Source organism: Anguilla anguilla, chromosome 11, assembly GCF_013347855.1.
Source record: "Anguilla anguilla isolate fAngAng1 chromosome 11, fAngAng1.pri, whole genome shotgun sequence".
Taxonomy (NCBI): Eukaryota; Metazoa; Chordata; class Actinopteri; order Anguilliformes; family Anguillidae; genus Anguilla; species Anguilla anguilla.
Window position 1 is genome coordinate 22,405,179 of NC_049211.1, and position 23,203 is coordinate 22,428,381.

Genomic DNA, 23,203 nt, shown 5'->3' on the forward strand with positions numbered 1-23,203 from the left:
ATTGCTCTCAGCAGGCCAAAGTAACACGTCCATTAGATCCTCAGCTCAAAGTGTAAAGGCTGGTTTTACAGAGAACCATTTACCCTGCAGCAAGTTGTTTTTCCCATTCCTTCTGATAAATAGTGTGCATAAATGCAAATATTAAAATCTTTGAATATTCTAACGCATTAATGGTGTTCAAAGGGCAGGAATGCTGCTGGCTCATTGTACAGTACATTTCTCCTCTACCAAGAACGCCGCATGAAGATTTTCAATTATCTCTCACTGGAGGTGGTTTGACTCCCTGCCCCTCCCCTGCCCCCATGCTCACTGCCTTGGTGCCCCGCCCCCACCCTCGGAATCACCAGCCTCCTTTCGTGGTGTCCGTCTGGCCCCAGAAAATTTGTAGTTATGATCACACCACGGTGAGGATTCACTAGTGTTCCACGTTCTACCCTCTTTTGAAATTGCATAGTGTGCTATTTGACATCTTTTTCTTTTTTTCACTTATGAGAGCCAAAAAACAAGCATGTTTAGCATGGGTTCACAGTCAGAAGACATCGATAACAATTCCCAGTTTGCAAAGTGACTGTTATTTTATTTCACTGAATTTTATATTCTGCCAATATCTTCAAATGCCATTGTTTCTTGGCTGATTGGTCAGTGGCCTAGCCCTACCCAGAGCTACATGCATATTTCCTACTTCCTTCAGGTTGCTTCCTGTTTGAGTGTCCCTTAGCTGGCAGGGTTTGTTTTCCTGACTCAAAATCAAGCAAAAATGTGCAGGGGTTAAGCCCCAGACACAATGCCTAAGGAGAGTGCATTCTCTTGAAACTCATCTCTTGCCTTATATTCAGAGGACCACAAGCTTGGTTATTCATGTAATAACTATACCCCAACAATAGTATTTATGATAACACAGCAATGTGAAACTCACTTTATTTAGGAACTTGACATTTACAAAAATCTGATTCACCACATCCTCATTTTAATGTTTTCTGTACTATATATATATATATATATATATATATATATATACAGAAAACACACACACCAACCTTGTTGGCTTAATTATCCATATGCCTCAGGGTGAGCCATGCTTTCAATCAATTTTTCATTGGTGAAGAGAGGCCACTTCAAGCCTGGGTGGTTAACATTCACAGTGCTACTCTGTAGTCACACAGAAGAAAATCAATGCCTTCATCCAACCAATTCGTTTAGCAATGTTTTAAATCTGTCGTATGTTAATATGAAAGAAAAGCATGTAATGGAACATTGCCTCGAATAAATTTTTGCTCACGTTTAGAAGTTCTAACTAATTTTCTATTACTGTCATCAAGAACGCATGTCAATTGCTGTAGTGCAAGCCTTCTAGACTCAGTAAATTTGGCTCTGAGTGCCTTATGGAAATATTAGCGTGGCATTTATGGTCCCATTTTGAATAAAGAAGCAAATGTATAATTGCAATTCATTGTGCTTTGTGAGGTTACTGCATTCTCTGGCTCCTGTCCTCTTCCTCCCAGCTGCCCCCTTCACATTCCAACCAAGTTCAGACCAGCACATCACATGACGCAAATCACCTGCTGGCTGCAGTCCTTTTTAAACAGCAAAGGAAAAAATATTAGGCGTGTCATTAGGCTGTGAATTATTTCAAATTGTGGGACTACCCTTTGAATTTACCTATTCATTTTTTAAGGTAAAGAAAAATCACGTGGTGTTATGCTTTTCCAGTCATTTCTGTGAAAGTGTACTTTAACGAAGACTGTGTGGACCCTGCGTTCCTCTGCAGCACTTGCTAAAACCCATCAAAATGTCAGGCCCGGCGGGCCTGTGTTCCTGCCCCTGCTGGCCTTGTTGCTGTCGCATTGCCAGGCACCGCAAGGCCGCGCGGGCTCCCAGTCACGCCTCTGTGCGAATTTCACCGTCACGCTTCCGTAATCGCACGGTCCGCTTTGAAATCTGACTTTTAATCATCAAATAACGCCGGAGAACCGCCTGAATCGAGTTCCCATGAGCCTCTGGCACGTTTTCTCCAGCGGTCGCCTTAACAAATTGCACCTGCCTGAATGATTGACCTTGTGCCGCGGGTGCCGCGCTGCCAGCTACCGCGCACATACCGGCCAGTGTTCTCCTTCCAAGGGGCCTGAACGTTCTGTACAGCGCCTGCTGCCCAACACAACAATGACCTTCAGTCTCACTGCCAACCTGGACCTTAATGAGCCACTCTCTCCAGTGGAGCAACAGGGATTACTGTCTACTGTCTGCACACTTGTGCTCTATCAAAGAATTGTATTCTAAACTGAATAAATAACCAATTATTATTATTATTATTATTATTATTATTGCCCTGCAAACCTGACCAGGAATATGCGGCTTAGGTAATGGATGTTACAAGATAAATAGTGATGACTAATAAACTACATTTGCACAAATCTGAAAAACCAATGAAAGTTTACATCATCCTCACTTCCTGTGTCTGCCCATTTCAGGAATCCGCATTTAGCCACAGTCACTTTTTGGTGGCACAAATGTTTTTTTTCTTCCTTTTTTTAAAATCAACAAAAGGTGCCTTGTAAGGTAGATAATTTGGTTGTGAGTTCAGTTCATTTAATTTCAGTTAATTAATCCAAGTATGCTGTTGATTAAATCACTTCAGCGCTTAAGTGGCCATTTTTCTCTCCCTCTCCTCTCAGGATCATCCATGAAGACGGCTACTCAGAGGATGAGTGCAAACAGTACAGAGCGGTGGTCTACAGTAACACCATACAGTCCATTATGGCCATCATCAAAGCCATGGCTAACCTCAAGATCGACTATGGTGACGCTGCCAGAGCGGTACGTATGTGGTCCCTCGGGTATAGCGGTGTGTGTGTGGGGGGGTCCTATTCTTAGGCAATGTTTTGCTCGTTGAGTGTATATTCATTGAGTATGTGCCATATGACTTGGAATAATTGGCACAGCACTTATTTTTGCACCCTTATTATCTGTGTTCTGTTTGTTTGAGGGCAGTCTTAATCTGAGGGCAGCAATTGCTTGAAGTAGCCTTGTATGTGTACACTGCACATTATTTTTTTATATTAAATAGTGAAGTACATATTAAAATGTATATATACTTATGATTTGAATACCATATTGTGTGTAATCCACATGTGAGCCCCTGTTTCTTTCTTTTGGCCAAGTTCCTCTAAAATGGCGCAAGAATAGGGACACCTGCACGGAGCTGGCTTGTTAGTTTCGGAAATTCATTTAATACCTAAAGCTGAAGATCCTCCTCTCCTGTACTGGCTACAGCCTGCGTGTTACATGCACTTTTCTTAGAGATGGCGGCTTTCCGTCATCAGCAGCTGCTGATTCCCGCTAGCGCGCAGGTCACTGCGCTCCAACACGCTCTAAATATTCCCGACGGGGTGCCGGAGCTGCTCGCTAATTACCACAAGACAGCTTCCCAAACACGACAGGAGCTGTAGTCTGCACCTGACTGGAGAAACATCTTTTATTTGACCCTCCGAATGCACCACCTGGAGCTTACAGCCTGTGGGAAGAGCTGAGTTTGGAACGTAACGGTTTTCTTTTAGATCTTGGCGCTCACTGCAGTTTCTGTTTTGTAATCGTTTGTTTCACTCCTGTGATAGCACAGTCGTTATTGGCTTCGCTTCCTGTCGGTGGAATTTTTCAAAAGATGTTCACATTTTTTTGCAATACTGTGAGTTATTGGCAGAAACTTTTCCCCCAGCTGGATTTTGAAATGAGTACTGCTGTAGAGCAAGGCGTCCCCCTGTCTCAGGAAAGCGGCAAGTAGCTCCTTGATCCTGCAACAGATCAAACCGTGTCACGGTGCCACAGGAGACTGCTATTGATCAGGCCTTACACAATTGATTGGGTCGACGCTGGAGCCCTGTGACACCCCCAGCATGTACCACAGGACAACTGCATCAGGGAATTAGGTTACAATTGACTCGTTCCACACAGATCCAAACGATCGACAGCTGCCCTTTTTCTCCACACGGGTTCGCCAAGGTCCCAGAGCAGCCAATAAACTTGAATGATCAATCCCTGTGTCTAATCCCTCATTCTGGCTTGAGATAAAATCCTAGTTTTAGTTGTGGTGAAGCACCAAAGATGTATCTACTTTAGTAGACAAGAAAGTGACATGGTGCTGGCTACCATGAACATGAATATACAGGGCATGAAAATATGAACATGTGAATATAATTCTCTATAAAGCATGCTCAACTCAAGCAAAAATAACAAATGAAACAAAAAGGCAATACCTTCCCTTGAACATTTATTATAATTAGTTCATTTAAAGCTGTTGACGAGGCAGATTTGCTGACCTATTCCTTTCTTTCAATTTCTGCAGTGTTGGCAGCACTTAGCCTTAATTTGTAGGTGAAAAGACATCTTAAATGCAGTTACTTCAGCTGCCTGGAAACAGCTGAAAAGGTCTTATTTCGGCAATATTGAACATTCAAAATGGCTTTTTAACATATCAGGAAGCTAAAATTGCGCTGCATATATCAACACTATGATGACTAACCACAGGCAAAAAAGATTGCTTCGCTGCTAACTAATGTTCACAGTAATGCCTCTCAAATGTTCAGTCCTATGCCATCCATTTACCATCCTACTCACTCATCCTTTTACTGTCTAAGACACACACACAAAACATGCATAAACACCAGCTGGTGCATGAGCATGCTCTTGTCATGCCCTATTTAAGAACAAAACTTAGAAACTGCTTCTTCAAACGTATGTTCAGCCTTTCCCAAGTCTGATGTACTTTTTTTCCCGCCAACAATAGCAACCATACCATGTAGCTGAATACTGGTGTGTAGTCATGTGTAGCCAGTTGGGAGACTGACCACTTTTCAAGGTGGCTTGCAAATCTGAAGGCCAATCCCACCGTAACATTATTAATTTACATCTTTCAATAATGCATCTGTTGTGAGATGGCCAACTCAAATGAATGCATGCTTCACTGGTCATTAAATCAGTGTAGTGTGAAATTCTCCCTTGAAGGCGCTGTTGTCTTGTGCAGCCCGCCCTGTTTCACCTGCTTATAGGAGTACAAAGGCAGAAACGAATCCGGTATTCCGTTTTGTTTACTAAAAGGGAACAGAGAGTTCTTCTCTTAAAAAAATATTAAACCCAGGGAAATCATTTTTAAGGGCTTTTAAGAGCTACCTTATAGGTGCGTAATTGATATGTTAGAGCAACTCTTCCCCAGAGTTGAATTTCATCAGGTCCATTGATTTTAAATCAGTTCAAAAACAACAGCTCCTGCAGAGGGGAATGCAGTCCAACTGAGCCAGTGAGTCATCGCCATATTGCCCAGACCAGGTGCACAACAGGTGAAGCCTTGCCTATTCCTTTCCAACTCTATTTTTACTTTCTATTTTTTGGGCCACAATGACTCAGAGAAAAGACAGGCTCCCCGTCAATGCCACAGATAGGTATTTGCACTTTTCAAAGATGGCTGTATAAATAAATGGTCAGTGAACTGTTTGACAGCTTTTGCCTCCAACTCCTCAGCACAAAAAGATGTCCTTCTGTTTGTATCCTGTGACTGGGTGCCTTCTGAAGAAAGGTCATGTTTCAGTGGTGAATCTGTGCGAAGATCATGACATCTCTCCCATTGATCCCATTCTTCTACCCCCTCTTCCATCGCCGTGTTTGTGTAACGGCAGTCTCGGTGGGACCAAGATTTTGTAGCCCCCTGGGCTTAAGGCACCTGTGTCGTCCTTTTCCTGCTCCAGATTCTCTTTCATTCATGTTTCCTTCCTCTCTTCCCTCACCCTTAATGGCTCACGTACACCTGTCAGCAAGCCTAAATGTTTTATTAGCTGCTGAAAGCTGCCGCCATCAGTGTCCTCTCATACCTGCCTCAGTGTTACTGCTGTTTCCAGTATGATAGAATCATCTCAAGTCATGGGGAGGTCAGTCATTGGAGAAGGAGGAGGAAGAGGAGGAGGAACCTCTTCATAAGATGAGAAGTGCACATTGAAGGAAACCAGGACAAAGCAAGAGAATTGTTTGACAGCAGTGTATGGGGAGATGAATTGGTGGAGAATGGCTTTTTCATGGCCTTGGGAACAGGGAAAGACTAGTTGCACATAGATGCTGTGGGTTTTGTGCAGAGATCATCTATAAATACAGATGGGGGGTCTTCCTGCTTTTCTCTTCACAAACTGTTTCCCAGATATGAAAACTATCTTTATACACAGCTGGTGAAACATTATATAGAGATGTCATCTCAAATTTCTACCACTATGATTGTCCAGACACACACTCAAAGCCATTTCAATCAGATTTTTTCAAAATCCTCTTTAAATAACATCAGGCTTAAAGTATTATAGTTCAGAAAAGGGATCTGTAATAAGCTGGCTTAAAGCATAGTTGTTTATAGAATGTGTTTGGTATAAATGGTGAACTGTGCAGTTTATAAGAAAATAAGCCACAAGTTTATTCAGACAGTGATATTGCTGTCTTGCTATGTAATTTCCTGAAGTCTGATTGGTTCTAGTTTTAGCCAGTTTTGTGCTATAGGTCAGTGACTGAGTTGTTTTGAATTGGCTTCTCCAATTGGAGCCCCACCTACAAAATATGAATCATCAGAAATAAATGACTGTTTATTTGCAAAGAATGTCCCTTGTAGTTGACACACTTATCTGACTTATTTGCAAAGCATGTCCCTTGTAGTTGACACACTTATCTGACATCATACTGTCTACCTGGCCAGGCTCATAAGGTTCCACGGTTGTGACCCCTTCCAATTGTGGAAAGAAACTAATCCATGGCCATTCTATAGATGTGCAATGCTGGGAAAATTCCCAGAGAGCAGTTTGTTTGCAGCTCATCATTCTTACCTGGCACCTTAATCACTGCTTAACCAGGGAAATGCAGCCAACTGTTAGGCTGTGAATAAGCTGTGCAGATGTTTTGGTGGCTGCGGCCAAGCTGCCCATGTACTCCACCCATGCGACCCAGAAGTAACAGAACAGCTTTCAAGCACATGCAGGTGTCAGGGTTTCTGCCTCACATCGTAGCCAGTACCAGTCCTTACCACTTCTTCTTTTCCCCAGTTAATGACAGGCTGATGTGGGGCTGATTCTTCTGAAGTATCCATTCCACTGTGCCTCCATGACCTACTTCTGAAACATGGCCATTCCCAAAGCACTGTGAATTGCTTCACTACTTAACCTTTAACTACTTTTCTTTTGTGTGTGTGTGTGTGTGTGTGTGTGTGTGTGTGTATGTGTGTATGTGTGTGCGTGTACCAGTGTGCGTGCATGCGTGTATTAGGGGGAGACTGCTATTGAATCTCTCTCGCTTTTGCCAAGATATGCCATAAACTAGCTCCAGAGGATGGGAGGGAACCCATGCAATCCAAATAAACTCTTCCTCTTAGACATTTAAGAAAACTCTAGAGAGTCACGGGCAGCTTTAATCCAGAGGAATGTGTGCAGGCAGCACATTAGGCTGATGGGACCACTGATCCTGTCCTTCAGTCCACAGCCTGGAGGCTCTTTATTAGCTGCGATGAAACGAGGCTTGTCCCTGCAGTCTAGCTGTAGTTATGGCCGAGGCTGATTGTTCACGATGATGCTAGGGAAAACTATAATGACCTCATACCTTTCTGATCCTCTTTTTGATAATGTGAGCGGTTACCTGTACACTAGTTTCAAGTATATAATGTAATAATGTCTTGTGTTTTGGAATGATGCCATTCATTTGCTCTGAGACCCATACATTTGCAAACATTACAGGCATGACTTGTCATTAACTTTGTGTAGAGATATTCGTTTTCCTTTTGACCTTGTGTAATGCCCACAGTGACTGAGGACATTAAACTCAAGGATTTATGTTGTGCCCCCTCGCCCCTTATCACATTCCCTCTGGTAAAAGAGTTAGCATGGCATCCTGTGTCTGCTCCTCCAACCCTGAGCCGTTTTGTCTCGTGCTGCCCCCTTCAGGACGATGCCCGCCAGCTCTTCGCGCTGTCTGCTGCTGCAGAGGAGCAGGGCTTGTTGCCAGACGACCTGTCCAACGTAATCCGGCGGCTGTGGGCTGATATCGGGGTTCAGGGCTGCTTCACCCGCTCCCGGGAATACCAGCTGAATGACTCCGCTGCATAGTAAGTGCAACGTATCCGTCTCAACCTGAACAACGTACAGCCGTCCACATGGAAACTGCTCTCAATGCCGGGATATCAGCTGTAAAAGTGTGGAAAATGTGACCCTGTGATTGACACGCCTGGGTGGCACTGTATTGTAATAAACAAGACTATCCTTCAGAAAATGTATTTGCCAATCTTTTTCCCCAATGTATTATTTATGAATAATACTGAGCAAATGCCAGTATATATTTGTCATTTGTGACCTGCCTAAGATTAATAGGGAGAGACTGGTGGAAATTTTATTTTCCGTCTGTCTAAAGGGGAGAGTGTGCATGTCACTCTTCCCTGGCGCACTTATTATTTTTGAAGGAGAGACTTTGCTTAAAGCTATAGCATGATATATTGTGGAGTGTCTATCAAACGCTCAGATCTAAGATGAAGGATCACTGAAGGGCAGTGTGGGCCTTTCTGATGACTAAAGATCTGTCACACCTGCAGCCCAAAGAGTCCAGTGAGTCAGTGCTGTTTCTCAGCAGGTCCACGTTCTGTGCAGAAGTATTACAATCGAAAAACGGCATAGTTGATTGTAGTCTATACCTCCAGTCCTGTGTGTGTCCAGCTTGGCAGTGCTGTTAGGAATTGTCCCTAATTCTGTTGACTCGACAGTATTGATAACCAGGGCGTAGGGGTCAACTCACAATTGAAAGAAAATGAATCCCTTGAGCAAAACTGAAATTGAGTTAGTGATTCTGAATCCTCTTTTTGTGCTTGGGTAGTTGCGATTGGTGTCTGAACAAATGGAGCAGACTGAATAGATTTGCATTCCGTGTGACATGGTGAGTGAGCAGAAAGGAGTTGTGAAAAGAACTTGACCTAGTTTCAGTTTGGGCCAGCGTCAGCTCTGCAGAGCTGAAGTAAGGTAACGATGTGCACAGTGTAGATGCACACTGCTGTGGCATCCCTCTCTCCCCGGCCCCGCCCCCCCTGCTGTCTGTCACCTCAGGGGTGCTTGTGCCTCTGGCTCGGTCCTACTGACTAAATGCCAGGTTCTTATGTTGCCCTTCTCCTTCATACTGTAAGACAGTAAAATAATATTTACAACCACTGAACACCCACACTTATGTAGTAACACACAGTTTTGTGTCCATGGTCTTGTCTTTCTCTTTCTCACACACACACACACACGCACATACACACACACACACTCACTCACTCACTCACTCACAAACTTGCTCACTTACTCACTCTCACGTATATTCATGTACTGCCAGGTTCAAACAGAGACTCAAGGAGTAAGGGTTTGCTTTAAGGGTTTGATTAATTTCCCCTCCAGACTAATAATTTGATGCAACTTGAGAAAAAAGCTATGAAGTCATAAACATTTTACTTTTTGGATCTCACTCAAATTACATTGAGAAATAAACACAACTCTTATTATTAAAAATGCAATGCTGTTCATGTAAGTACGACAATTACTTGGCTATTTGAGGACACATTTTACCCTCTGCAGTTCATTATAATTCTGTCCACAAATAACCAAGTAATTGCTTTCCTTATATATTCACCCTTATATAAATAGTTGTGCGCTTTTGAAATCATAAAAAATCTGCCAGCTGTCTTTTTCCCCCCATTGCTCTGTGACAGTGATAATTGATCCAGCAAGCGTGCAGTATCAAATCAGACACTTAATTGCAGTACTGATTGCTTTTAGAAAGTCCTGCTTGGATTCTTTCTCAAGCCTTATTTTCAGCATATCGGTTTATGAGGACAGAACAAGATGGAGGTGTGATAGAGGTCATTTAAAAATTACTCATATCTGTGTATGCAGAGAAGAGGGATTGAAAGAAAATAATTGTGGTAGCCAAGCAATAATCTTTGCAAAACAATTTAATGTAGTTGCATTGCTACTAGACGATGTACCAATATAACTGACAGCTACTTTCTGATGCTAGGAAGTGATCCATGAAGTATGTTCTTACAGGTGCATTTGCATCCAAAGCCATGGGTATTGCTATTTGTTGAAACAGGAATACATTTCCATTTTGCATGGAGACCAGCAGTCAATATTCTAATTCAGTCTGTTCTAATTCAGCCTGTTCAGCAGCATAATTCCAAGTCTATCTAGTGGATGTATTTATGTGGTGTTTGAGTAGATAATTTGCCTTCTGCTTAATTCTTTTAGGGGCAAACATGCGCCTCATTTTACTTTGCTGGATTGTAAGGCCCTGGCTTTTCCTATATCCCTAGATCTGTGTCCCCATCTCTGTCTACTTTTCTCTGTGTCCTTCTCAGTCTTGCTCAAATGAAATAAGGATGACAGATTCAAAGAAATCCCACTCCAGCACTGATAGAACACAAACCTAGTGGACCAAGCCACATAAACCAATTCTATTCCGTCTATCTGCATGCTGAAGATAAGCAGTGCATGGCTATAGCAGGCCCTGGGTTTCTGAAAGCAGGGCAGCAGAAGGCTTCGTATGGCTGCCTCGCCGTGGAGAGCACACGCACTGTTTAGACCTCTGAACTGGCATATACTCTGCTGTGGAACTAGAAATGCAGTCGCGTTGTATCTGCTTCGGTATTTGAATTTGTGCTTTTTTTTTGCATTGCGTGATTAGAAACCAGTCCAGTCTTGGAATGGTTACGACATTGACGATGCAAAAACACAAGGTCCTTATTTTTGCTGAAGTAAATCAATCCATTTTTTGTCAAATTTCACAACCGAACTCATGTTGTGAAACTACTAAGTAAATAGTCCTTAAGTCTGTTACTCAGGGTTCACAGGAAAGTGCATTGTGGGTAGACTGAAAAGACTTCTAAGTGTCTAAGCTCTGCATTGATCTTTTGATCTGTGTTTCTGGTTGAAGTGTGGCTGTGAGTATGTATGTATTTTTTTGTAGCCTGTGAGACACCGTCTTAATGTTCAAGTGTGGTTTTAACTGTGTGGGAATACAGGAAAAACATTAGTACGCTATTATCTTTGAACAAATATTCTCAGCTTCAGCTTGACATAAGTCCTCTTGAGAAAAAAAGTCAACACCTGATTCAATTAAGTCTCAGCTTTTCAGCTTAACCACACGGTCTTTTCTGCCTGATGCTTGTAAGTCCTACCAATGTCAAATCTTTTCAGTTTATATCGACATTCTCACAGAGGATTAAAGGAACCCTGCAATCACTCTGTCTGTAGCAAACTAAGGGACACTGGCTCGATGGGTATACCAATATTTTATCTAAGACATGGTGGAGAAACCATCTACATGGTGGTTGATCTGGATTACTACTGTACATAAAGCATACCGCTGTCTTAAATGTACCACTGTCTTTTCTTAGAACACCAACAAAAAAAAAAAATGTTTAAACTTTCAAACATTTCCCAGCATGCTGTAATTTAACCGAGTGAAGACTGGAGTAATTTAGCCTTGCAGCACAGAGATGCCAGAGCCAGATGGCCTGAACAGTGGCCATGGGAATACATTTCCTCCTTTTCTGTATTCAGTCTGTATCTGTGTATATTCAGTCTGTGGGACTCGCATAATGACTCCACCATTTCAAATATGAATTGAAGTAAACCAGTGCCTTTGACTCATTTTGTTTCTTTCATACATACGTATTTTCTTTCAGACCAGAAAAAGACCTATCTTTAGATGTTGTTTAGTTTGAGAGAAGTCAATTTTCTTTCTTGGTTTTCAAAAAGGAAAAATCTTACCTGAGTATGTACAAGATGCTTCAGAATCAATTCTCAAGCAACATACTCTTAATATCACTGCAGCAACAAAGCTGAATGATTACAGTCCTTTTGTAATGCAGAGATTGCATACTCTGTTTCTAGAGGTCCCCTGGAAGTATGGGTTCAGGTGTGTGCAGTTGTGATGGATAGAAGTGCTGCAGGTCTGCTTAATGGAAATACCAAGCCTAGTGCTTTTTAAAGTTCATCTTAATCCTAACATGACTGCAGCTGCCTGTGTGAAACATTCCCAGAGACTTAATGATGCCAGCCTCTCTCCCCCCAATGTACCTCTAAACAAGGAGCTGACTCAGTAAATGTGAAATAATACTTAGATTAATTTTCTTGGCCCATCTACTCTAAGAGGTTGTCACATGTAGTGGTCCGATACAGGTCTGTACAGATCAGTCACTGGCTTTGGTAGTAATTATTTACAATGGACATGTTTCATCATTTTATGTTTGAGGTAAGAATGTGGAATTCAGTGTAGGTGTCTAATTGTATAATAAGAAAATGTACTATCCTATAAAATTGAAATGTGCTTTATTATATACAATTGCATTAGCTGAAATTTGATCAATGGCGCAATTTTTTCGATGCATTTGCATTCTATTGCCTTGATTTTAAGTCCTTAAGTGCAAAAAAGTTTTATTTTCGCTGTTTTATTCAGGGCCTCCCAGATAATTCCTGACATCTCTTAAATATTTATAAAATGTGCTTCTGGCTCGTTGATTAGCAATTGCAGCCCTTAATTGGTGGCAGCGTAATGGTTATGTAATCGCTGCAGTCTGTGCACTGCCCTGGGCCGGCTGCACAGAAGTACAACTCCCACAGTAGCATGCTGCTCAGAGCACTGAGTCAGGCCTCCTGGCACCGATTCCACAGTAATAGTCACGGCAGCCAAGAGCTTGAAATGAGGAACACGCGTATGCTGGTAACGCTGAGAGACAGGAGGGAGATGGGTTATTAGCCTCCAGGAAGTGCAGGTGAGATTTTCACTCGCTGCTTTTCTCAGCCGAGCGATCTGTGAGGCAGGAGCCTCAGAGTGCAGGCATGTAGGGCTGTCTCTGTAATGAGCCATCTCTCTGTACCAGTCTAAAGAACCATTGAGATCTGAGGCTCAGTGATGGGGAGAGGGAAATGCACAGTGCCAAGGAAAATATGCGCAGACAATATAGCCCTTAAGCAGTCTTGGCTTTTAATTATCTATCTTACAACCTGACATTGAGATTCTTCCATTGAGCAATGTCTGGTAGTTACAGTAACACAGTTTCTTGTCTTACATTGTCTTATATGAGCAGCTCTGCAGTGCTTAACTGTCACAAGCCTTTTCTGGTTCCAAGATTGATTCTTTAAATAAGAATTTAGCCAGCAAGAAATATTTCTTATTTCCCTTTTCTCAAGCATGATTTGTTTTTGTTTACATGAAATTTCTACATCTAATCATGAAATTAATGTATGTAATCAAAACTTTATGCATATAATATGCATACAATTTGAGGAAAAAAATTTGAGGATAAAATAATAATACTATTACTACTACTACTACTACTAATCATCATCATCATAACATTATTTTGTCATATTATTTAGTAATGAATGATCTGAATCTGAAAGGGTTTAAAAAGTAACCTTTACTCAATACAAAATACCAAATAGCATTGTAAGGGAAGATTTGTGATGTGACAATCAAATTATATTTGTGGACAAAATAATTCTCCTTTATTTAACTACTTGCACTTGTGCTATGGACCTGTTTTACTAAGAACTTTAGCATGTGCAAAACCTTTACACACACAAACGTAATAACATAACCACTTGGTACCAAACAAATATGCATGACCAACCATTGGTAAGATGGGAGATGAATTAGGCCCTATGTGTTTCAACAGAATTTATGAATAATGATAACTGTGACAGTGTTGTCATGGAGTTCACTTATCTGGTGAAATTAGGGGATCTGCATTTATTTTGTGAAAATGCTGAATGCAAGTATAACCTGTAATTATGAAGAAAGAACACGAGTAATTTCCTTTAAAATGTGCTGTGAGAACTATAAGCCAGGCTGCTTGCTCTTGCTGAGAGGGAGTATTGTTATGCTTCATTAACCTGTGCTTTACATAATGGAGCCTCACAGCTTGGCGAGGGAAAGTTCCACAGTGACGCAGCTAACAACCTGTTTAAGGGCGCTATTGGTGACAATAGTACTCAATCTAAGTATATGTTCAGGTGCTGGCCTTTTTTTACGGCGGGCTGAGCATTTAATTTTTAGCCCGCTAAATGTCTTTAATTTGATCAGTAAATGTCTCCCGTAGTTACCTTCTCTTATCACTGTAAATCGGAGGTGCTTATACTCTATGGTAAGTGCCTGAGAAGAGTTCAGGCTAGACTGAAAGATTTTTCTTTTGCGCTACTAATTCTGTCATGACAAATGAGACATTGTCAGGATGTCAAATTTTATTGAACAGCATTTTTTTCAGAACAGGGGAAAGCAATAACAAATGTATGCTGTACTTGACAGTGGAAGATTTTATATTATAAATAGAGACTCATTTAACCCTTGTGTTGTCTTCATATTATGTATGCACCATATGTCTGTGGGGTCAAGAATGCCCCACTCTCACCAGACCCCCTGTGATAAAGCCTCTTCATTGAATTTGAACCCCAAAATGAATATTTTTTATGTAGAAACAACCTGTCACTCATCTATAAATCAGTGAATGACTGCTTTCCGACTTCAGTACTATGGGCCTTCAGCTCTCTTTTTTCCAAAAAAAAAAGACTTCTGATTTCATAACTGCAAGGTTACAAAATACTCACAAGACAATCGTTGTACCCTGATCGTGTATTGCTTTTATAAAAATACAAAAAATGGTGATGTTTAACTTTTTTTCTAGTGGTTGGGTCAGTCCAGGAACAGTAATCAAATTTCATGCTGAAAAATGTTCATTTCACTGGGGGTTTTACTTGCTGTTAAACTCAGGATAGGTCATTTTTTCACCCTAAGGAAAATTTGAAACTTTTGAAAATCTTTTTATGGTTTTGGAACATAATGCAATAATACACCAAACTCACAAAAAAATGAAGATATTCCATTAATCTTGTTTGGTGAATAATGCTTCATTCGTCTCTCTGGAATATGGGCTGATTTACTCAGTCATGCACCAAGATAATGCATTCTGCAGTTAGCTGTCAGGCAGCATTTTGCTTAAACCCCAAAATGAGGAAATGAAACAAATTACAATACAAAAAGATGACCTGGTATGCTTCTGCAGAGTTTAAATACTGGATGAAGATTGGTCACCCACCTGCTCTCTGACACACACGGACGTTTCTTTAAGCAACCGGTTCTGCTCATGAAAGGGAACCAATAGGTTGGAATACGTGACTCAGTCCCTGTACTGCCTGTACAGTAACTGCTTCAGCTTTTTCTCCACTAGGGCTTGTGCTTCTGTACCATTTAATCAAATTTCTAACAACCTGCCAGTGACATTCACATTCAGAAGCTGTAGCCCAAATTATGATGCACAGGCTGTGCACTTTAGCACTGTTTTTATAGCTGAACCGGAAAAGATTCTGCAAGCGATTTGTTACTGAGTCATTGGCAAACTTAATGCAGTCATTTCTCCTATTGACAAGAAAATTGGATGGTTTCAGGCGGGCTTACTTTCGATTGGAGGAGCAGTGCCACAGTAGAGTCTGATTTCATGTTTGAGGGAACAATGACAGCCACAACATTATTCACAACATTAACTTTAGTTATAACATCAACTGCTCTAGCCACTCATGGTTCTAACCACTTATGGCTCAATAGAAGATATATTTAAAATGATTTTAAAGTGTGTTTTTTTTTGTTTTTACATTATGTGAGCATGGTATTCAAATATACAGTTTGAAGAGTCAATGTCCTGATAAAGATTTGCATAGCTACAAAATGCATATTGTTAGAACAGGATGCCATATATGGGAATGGAGTTTCTCCTGTAACTATCCAACAGTCTTAACATTGGGGCTAAGGGAAAGCTGTATAGCCTATACCATATGTATAGTTCAAGATCACGTGATTGTAATGTACAGCAGTGGTGCTTTGATTTAAATGTAAAGGAATGGTATGGTTCTACTATTGGGTGAAATAAATCATGTTTGAGGGGAACCGGTTTTTCAGGTTTCATCACATGAGGGAGAAACTTCACTCTGCACTCGGATCTTGGAAGATTCAGTAATGGATATGCATCAGATCTGTTTCCTCATAGCCAACTGTGTATCTGTGTTCTCTGACAGCTACCTGAATGACCTGGAGAGGATAGCCAGACCTGACTACATCCCCTCACAGCAGGACGTGCTGCGGACAAGAGTCAAGACCACCGGCATCGTAGAGACACACTTCACCTTCAAAGACCTGCACTTCAAGTAAGAAGGGGACTAATTCCCTCTAAACCTTAATGAGCATTTACATTGCATTCAAACTTTTTCCTCATGTTTTCCCTTACAAGAGGAGGAGGAGGTCGCCTGTCAGTTTTGCATCTCTGCTAGGAGTATATATCAGGCTGTAATTCACTGGAGTGTATTTTTGAAGTTTCATAGGTCGGTCTTGGTTAGGCTTGCCCATAGGGATGGCAGAGGAAACAGGGGGAGCAGTTTATTATTGTAGACTGCTTGGGTGTTGCATCTTTTCTACAAAAAAAATATTGTGTAAACATATTGGATAGCCTACAGGCTTGCACAATCTTATATGAAAGTATCTTTCAGAATCTTTTTGAACACATTTTTTTTTTACCTGAAGCACTTTTTTATATTGAATTATTTTTTTTCTGAAGAGACTTTATTAAGGTAAAAAGCAGTTTTGGGACTGGATTCTGATTCTGTAGATGGGTTTTGTTTGTGAAAGCATCAGGCCAAAGTGAAAGAAACTCCTGTTGTTCTTCTCTAGCCATGCATAAAGCTGAGCTCAAAGGCAGAATATTTGTGGCTACTGTTTGAATTAAGAACGTGCTGCAGCTGTGCTTGGCTGTACCCCCGCACTGCCCAGCTTGCCCCAAAGCCAGCCTGGCAGCAGGGTCTCAGCATGTGGCCCACGCTGAAGCAGAGTGACCACATGACCTCTCCCACATGACCGCTGACCCCTCCTCAGGCTGCTTGTATTTCTTGGACAAGCCGTCACATGTCGATGCTTTTTCAGAGAAGCTGGAGGGCGAAACTGACACCTTTTTCCCAGAATCTATTTTTTCCCCCTTTCTTGTACCAGGAGAGTCGACCAAGGGCAAATTTGTCATTTATAATGCTTGCCAAGGGAAATGGACAAAGGGGGTTGTGTTTTTGGGGTTCTATGGCCGGTCAACCGTAGATGTTTTACAAGCGTAGTGCAGGATCTGGAATCCTGTGGGGTACTCAGGGAATTCGGTGGTCAGGGGTTGTGACTATTGCATCATTGTATCAATGCGCATTCACCCTTATGGGGATTTGTGCGATCATTTCAGATCATTATCATACGATATCTAGAGTCATAACCTGCATTTCAATATGTGAAGGTCATGTGTGAAAAGTGGGGGAAAATTTGGGACCAGACCTGTAACAAATATCTGCAGTGCAAGAATCGCAGTAATAAGACTGGATAATGTAAGTAGATAACTGCAGATGCAAAAGATAAAGATGTGTTCCTGTAGGCTAGGGATACCAGGTCCTGGAGTACCAGAGATGGTTTGTTAAGGTTTTTGTACCACCTGAGCTTGATTGCTGTTTAATCTCTTTTTAAGAGTCTATATCTGAATATTCAGAATCTAAGTACCTTCAGTATATGGTCACCTGCGTTCATGAATCCTAACAATTAATCCACTTATGTAGTTATGGTTCCAATGGAGATAAATCCAATAACATGTCGAGAACACGTCTACCCCTACATTTCGAAACAAGAAACTCTGCTGTTGGCTGGCAGTTCATTAGTCATTGCATCTTTGATCTCTTTCCATGAATCAGTGCTCACACTTCAGAAATATAATCTCCAGAATGAGGTAAGACGTCAAAGAAGAAATCATAAAATGTGGAACGGACTGTCAAACTGAGACACTGTGCTGTTTAATTTCATTATGAAATAAGTATTGTGTAAGAAAAGAGACCATTCCCGTTTGCATTCCAATTAAAATGCCAACAGCTCTATAAATTTAAACACTGGTTTTCCCTAGGTTTTGATATTGGGGAATCATTAAAATAGACGTCTTATAATATAATATACTGTCTGGCATAACTAATAACAAGGCCTTCATGTTTCTGGCTTCTTCTGGAAAAACAGAAATAGCTGAACTCAGTTTATCTGTTTCCTTTTTCAGAAGTCATTTTTACTTTTAATGGGAAAGTGGTAATACATGAACTAGCTATAATAACCATTCACATTTATTGGCAAATCTATACTTTTTTCTTTATTTTTAAAAAGCAATATCAGCCGTCTACTGAATATATTTGACCTATGTTAGATCAATAGTATTTCTGCATGTGAAAGAAATCAATTTGAATGAATGAAACTTTGGCTTCTGAGTTCGCTTTGATGGTTTATGATGGGAATGTATTTATTAAATAATACAAACAATTGTTGTTATTAATTTTGTGGTTTTGGATCTGTACTCCAGCACATTGGATTTGAAATAAAACAATACATATTAGGTAAAAATTCAGACTGACGGGTTTAATTTGAGGATATTTACACCTATATTGCGATTTTCAGCCCTTGATACACCGTTATACACCACAGAGGTCACGCCAGTTTGGAAGAATGCAGATCTTTTTTTTCTGAAGGTAAAATATTCTAATGTATGAGCCCAGCCCCAAAAAAACCCATACAGCCACTTTGTCAATCCTGAGTGGAGGGCTGCATTGTCTGCCGGTATTTACGGTTTCCTTTTAATCAGCAGCCAATAGGCAGCCAAGGCCTTGAAAACAAGGTGTGTGGATTCTTTATACAATCAACTGGAGTTCAAGCACATTGAAACCCAACTGACCCTGGCACTGATCTTGTCCTTGTTTGATGCTCACCGGCATCCAGCCAGCTCAGCCTGGAACTGCTATCTGTTCCTGTGCTCAGTAGCCCATCCCAATCTCCCTCTTAATCTCTCTCATATATACGCTAGCATTAGCCTGGACCGCCCTTTCCTCCGGCTTAGATGTGTATTATTCTTTATGAATAACACATGGAGGCAATCGATCTGAAATCCGCCTTTTATATTTCCCCTCTGTTTGCCATCCAGCTGTACCCATGGCAACAGTATCATCAGGGAAATGCCAGCAAATACCACCGAAGTGATGGCGTCTGTGTCGCCGTGGCGCAGAGCGCGCCGAACTGTCGCATGAAGATCAGTCTTGTCTGGGGGCGGAGAGCGGTGGGTCCAAACGCTCAGTGTGACATGCAGCTGATCTCGCAGTGGGCTGCCTCTCTGTCCTTCAGGTTGGCTCGGTCCTTCGCCTAGCCTCTGGGTGTTTCGCTGGTGTTTCTAGCACGTTCTTGAGGACGTGGCGGGGTGCGCGAGGTGTCGTTTCTGGCCCGAGGAAAGGTCAGCATCGCAAACAGGCGCCGGGCCTGTGTGGCAGCTGCTCTCCTCCGCCGTATCTCCACTCGTTTTTCATCCCCATATCTTTTCATCAGGAGAATGATGGGAACACGTTGACGGTGCTGGGGGGCAGCACCCCCCCGCTCTGCTCAGTAGTAGTTCTCTGTATGAACTGATGATTTCTGACAGTCCAACACTGGCCTTTCCCCACTAACGTCAGCTCTGAAACTGCGATGGCCCTGCGGTCTTTTATCACAGCTGAAGATCTATAATGGGTTTCTTTTCTCTTCTGCAGAAGTGTCAGAACATCCTCATGATGATGATATTTTCATTCAGAAGTTTCATCTGTTCTGTCCCTTCCTTTTCCTCTCTGCCTAATTTTCTCCAGCTGGCAATTTCTGTCACTTTGTCATGAATACTGGCTCTGAACAGTAAAGAAACAGGCATCCTCGGACTGCAGTATGCCATTTCCCTAGTCTGCACGTCTACCGATTTCATTACTGTAGAATCCCCCCCAAGAGCCCGTACTGGTGTTCCACTTCCTGTCTGCACAGACAGGCCCAGTGTGGCAATATCACACTTTTTTTCAATGAGGCAAGACTATTTTAGCTTTATCTCATTCTATTTCACAGCTAAATGTGTTTCTGTGTGTGTGTAGGTGTGTTTGTGTTTGTGTGTGTGTGTGTGTGTGTATCAGAGAGAGAGTATGTGTGCTGGAGTCTGGAGATTAAGTGGAGGTTTCCTCATGCCTTGATTGGCTCTGTGTACAAGGATTCCTAACTAGAGAGGCGATGGGCACTAAAGTGTCTCTGACCATAAGGCTCACCTTTCCCCACTGTTTTTAAGTTCCAGGCATGTCAGGGCTTCCTTGGCTTAGCAGAGACTCGTGACATAAAGAAAGATAAAGTCATGTAGCTGCTGACCCCCTGTCCAGAAGCATTCGCAGCTGCGCTGAGATAATTAGCTGGGAGAGAGGACGGTGCGTGCCGACAGATTGCGCGTGGTCTCCCTTCCCTGCTGGCGTCCCTCTCACCTCTCCCTCTCCTCCCCGCAGGATGTTTGACGTGGGTGGCCAGCGCTCGGAGAGGAAAAAGTGGATCCACTGCTTCGAGGGCGTGACCGCCATCATCTTCTGCGTCGCCTTGAGCGCCTACGACCTGGTGCTGGCTGAAGATGAGGAAATGGTGAGTAAACGCAGTGGAGGCCTTCCAGTCTCATCTTACAGCTGTGCCTGCTTATGCAGTACTGCCCCACTGTTCACTCCCTTACCTGTCCCTAACTGTGCTATTGTTCACACCTTTATTACTGTCGTTCATTTTAGATCTTAACCCCATTTTAATTTAATCTTCTTGCTTTCTTAACAATTGTGTAAATGGCAATGAATTGTTGAATATTTATTTGGTCATTGAAGACACTTTTCTGCACTTTCCCCAAATAATGTAATATTGGGCCAATCTTTAGTCAATGGTGAAACAGCTGCTCCCCCTAGTGGTCAGACATGGATTTATTTTTGATCTGTTTATTTCTGGTGAGCGGAAATGAATGTCTGTACCTCTTGTTCATCTGAAACCGCAGAACCGAATGCACGAGAGCATGAAGCTCTTTGACAGCATCTGCAACAATAAGTGGTTCACAGAGACTTCCATCATCCTCTTCCTCAACAAGAAGGACCTGTTTGAGGAGAAGATCACCCGTAGCCCTCTGTCAATCTGCTTCCCAGAGTACTCAGGTACTGCATCCCAGCCATTCACAATCCACTCTGCTGATAGCAGCAGTAGCTTTTGCTAGCCAGTTCATAGATTACAGGCAGGCTTTCTGTATTCCCTTCTGTAGTATGTTGTGCATACTTGTTCTTGCATCTTACACTTAGTCTGTTCTCAACAATTGACTCAGATTTATCTGGTCTTCTAGCTTTATTGCTTGTTTTATAAGCATGTCCTAAATGCCTGCATGCAAATGTAAAGAATTACTTTTTTCAATAGAAATAATACTTCAGGCTACAATACACAATCAGAACATGATACAAACACTTGAAAATACCAGACACAGAAGATGGCAGGATTTATACACACCACTATAACAACATGTGCTCAGATCCCTCACTTTCAAAGAGACGATAAGAATCTGGAATATTATGCTAGCAGGACCGACTTCCCAGAAGTTCTGAGCCATGCAAAGTTACCCTTTACATTATTCAGTCTGATTTATCACTGTTAGGGCCACTGTGTGAAGTGTGCCAAGCTCCATCGTAAAAGTAGTTATCACATGAGCCAGAGACTGGCACCTTTTTCAGGCCTTTCTGTCTCTGAGCTGATTGGTGCTAAATAACATCTTTAATTTCCCGTCCCTCTTCTCTCTGCTACCGCCAGATCACGCTAGTTATTGAGTTAGAAGCCATTGGGGAGTTCCAGGGTGTGATGCTGTAATTCTCGCGTTTTGAAAGGAAACAGAGGCTGAAGGGAGGGAGGGAGCAGTGTGGCTTCGGGCTCCCGTCCCCCGCCTCTTTAGCTCACACAGAGATGTATCTGTTCTCCTATAGCATCATCATTTATTTTCCATATTTGCATATACCCAGAGTGACTTACTGGCCCACAGTTTTTACAGCTGTTACCAGTTTGTGCGTGTGCCTATTGATCTGGTATGGAGTAACAGGGTACAGAGGTAATGTGGCACCTGGGATTCTAACTCACTGCACTTCACACTGCTGTTTTCCTCAACTTAGAGCCAGATGGGTTTACAAAGATGGAAGTCATGCTTTGTCTCTGATATTTGCCAGATTTACGGCTTATATATCATATTAAGAGTGCCATAGAAAGGTAATTTACCTGTGACTCGGGTTTTCACTGTTTTTGCCAAAGAATAAAGCTGCAGTCATAAATCAAACTCTGCTATAAGAGTATGAGTTTATTTTGCTGCTAGCGTCCAAGTTTTATTCCAAGTCTTACAAGTCTTGAAGGCTTTGGTAAATGTGAAAGTGAAGTTAAAAAAGCATCCATTTTAATTAGAATCATTTATTGGACTGGTTATTTTGACCCTATTTTTAACAGGCTCTTATTTTGCATCATCTTGTAATTTAAAAACCAGTAATCAAACAACCCACAAGATGGATGTCTGAACATTTTTTTTTTCAATGTCTGATTTCCAAAAGATGCAGCATAATAAGACTCAAGAAAAGAGCTAATATCTAGAAAGATAGCTAACACTGAGCTAATTTGAATGGAAAGCAAGTGATGCATGATTCTTTCCATATCATAAAATATACAGCATTAGTGAGGTAACATTAAAGAGAGAATGACAGAAAGGCAACCTTACACCAAACTCAAATTAAACTACTTTGTCTATCTATGTCGAGCCAAGCATTAAGACACCAGGCCGGATCGTACCAGTGCCAGCTGTGGCTGGTAGCTCCATAGGGCAATGCGCAGTTGGCAATTACGTCGCCCAGGCTATAGGAAGATTCATTTGGTTAGGGGACTGCGTTTCATCAGTGACTGCACGTCAAAGCCACATATGAAAGATCTCCTCGAACTCTGAAAAACTTGAGGAGAAGGTGGGCTGCTGTTGTTTTTCACTATGCTGCTCCCTCAGGAAAGAAATTTGGTGATTTAATTTGAGGGATCCAACATACAGTTAGAGAAGGACAGGTATTTGTCGAGTTTTTTTATCAATGGAAGGTGTTTCTGTTTATTGCACACTGTTATTTATGTTTTTGCATCAATGATAATAACCAGTAAGCTAAGTATTTTAAGAATAAGCTTGAGAATGTGTAATTGCTTATGCTACTTCAGGGTTCATGCTCTGTTCAGGTGACCATTCCCTGAGGTTTGTATCTATGAGTTTCTGCTGCAG

At 41.8% G+C, this 23,203-nt stretch overlaps 1 protein-coding gene across 1 annotated transcript in view; it reads left to right on the top strand.

The window, feature by feature from the left end:
- Nucleotides 1–23,203, top strand: part of LOC118208074 (guanine nucleotide-binding protein G(i) subunit alpha-2) — an 82,056-nt gene that overhangs the window by 57,201 nt on the left and 1,652 nt on the right. The window contains exons 3-7 of the mRNA XM_035382348.1: nucleotides 2,673–2,814; nucleotides 7,953–8,113; nucleotides 16,101–16,229; nucleotides 20,409–20,538; nucleotides 20,930–21,083. Coding sequence (XP_035238239.1) covers nucleotides 2,673–2,814; nucleotides 7,953–8,113; nucleotides 16,101–16,229; nucleotides 20,409–20,538; nucleotides 20,930–21,083 — 716 coding nt within the window. The remainder of the gene's footprint in view (nucleotides 1–2,672; nucleotides 2,815–7,952; nucleotides 8,114–16,100; nucleotides 16,230–20,408; nucleotides 20,539–20,929; nucleotides 21,084–23,203) is intronic.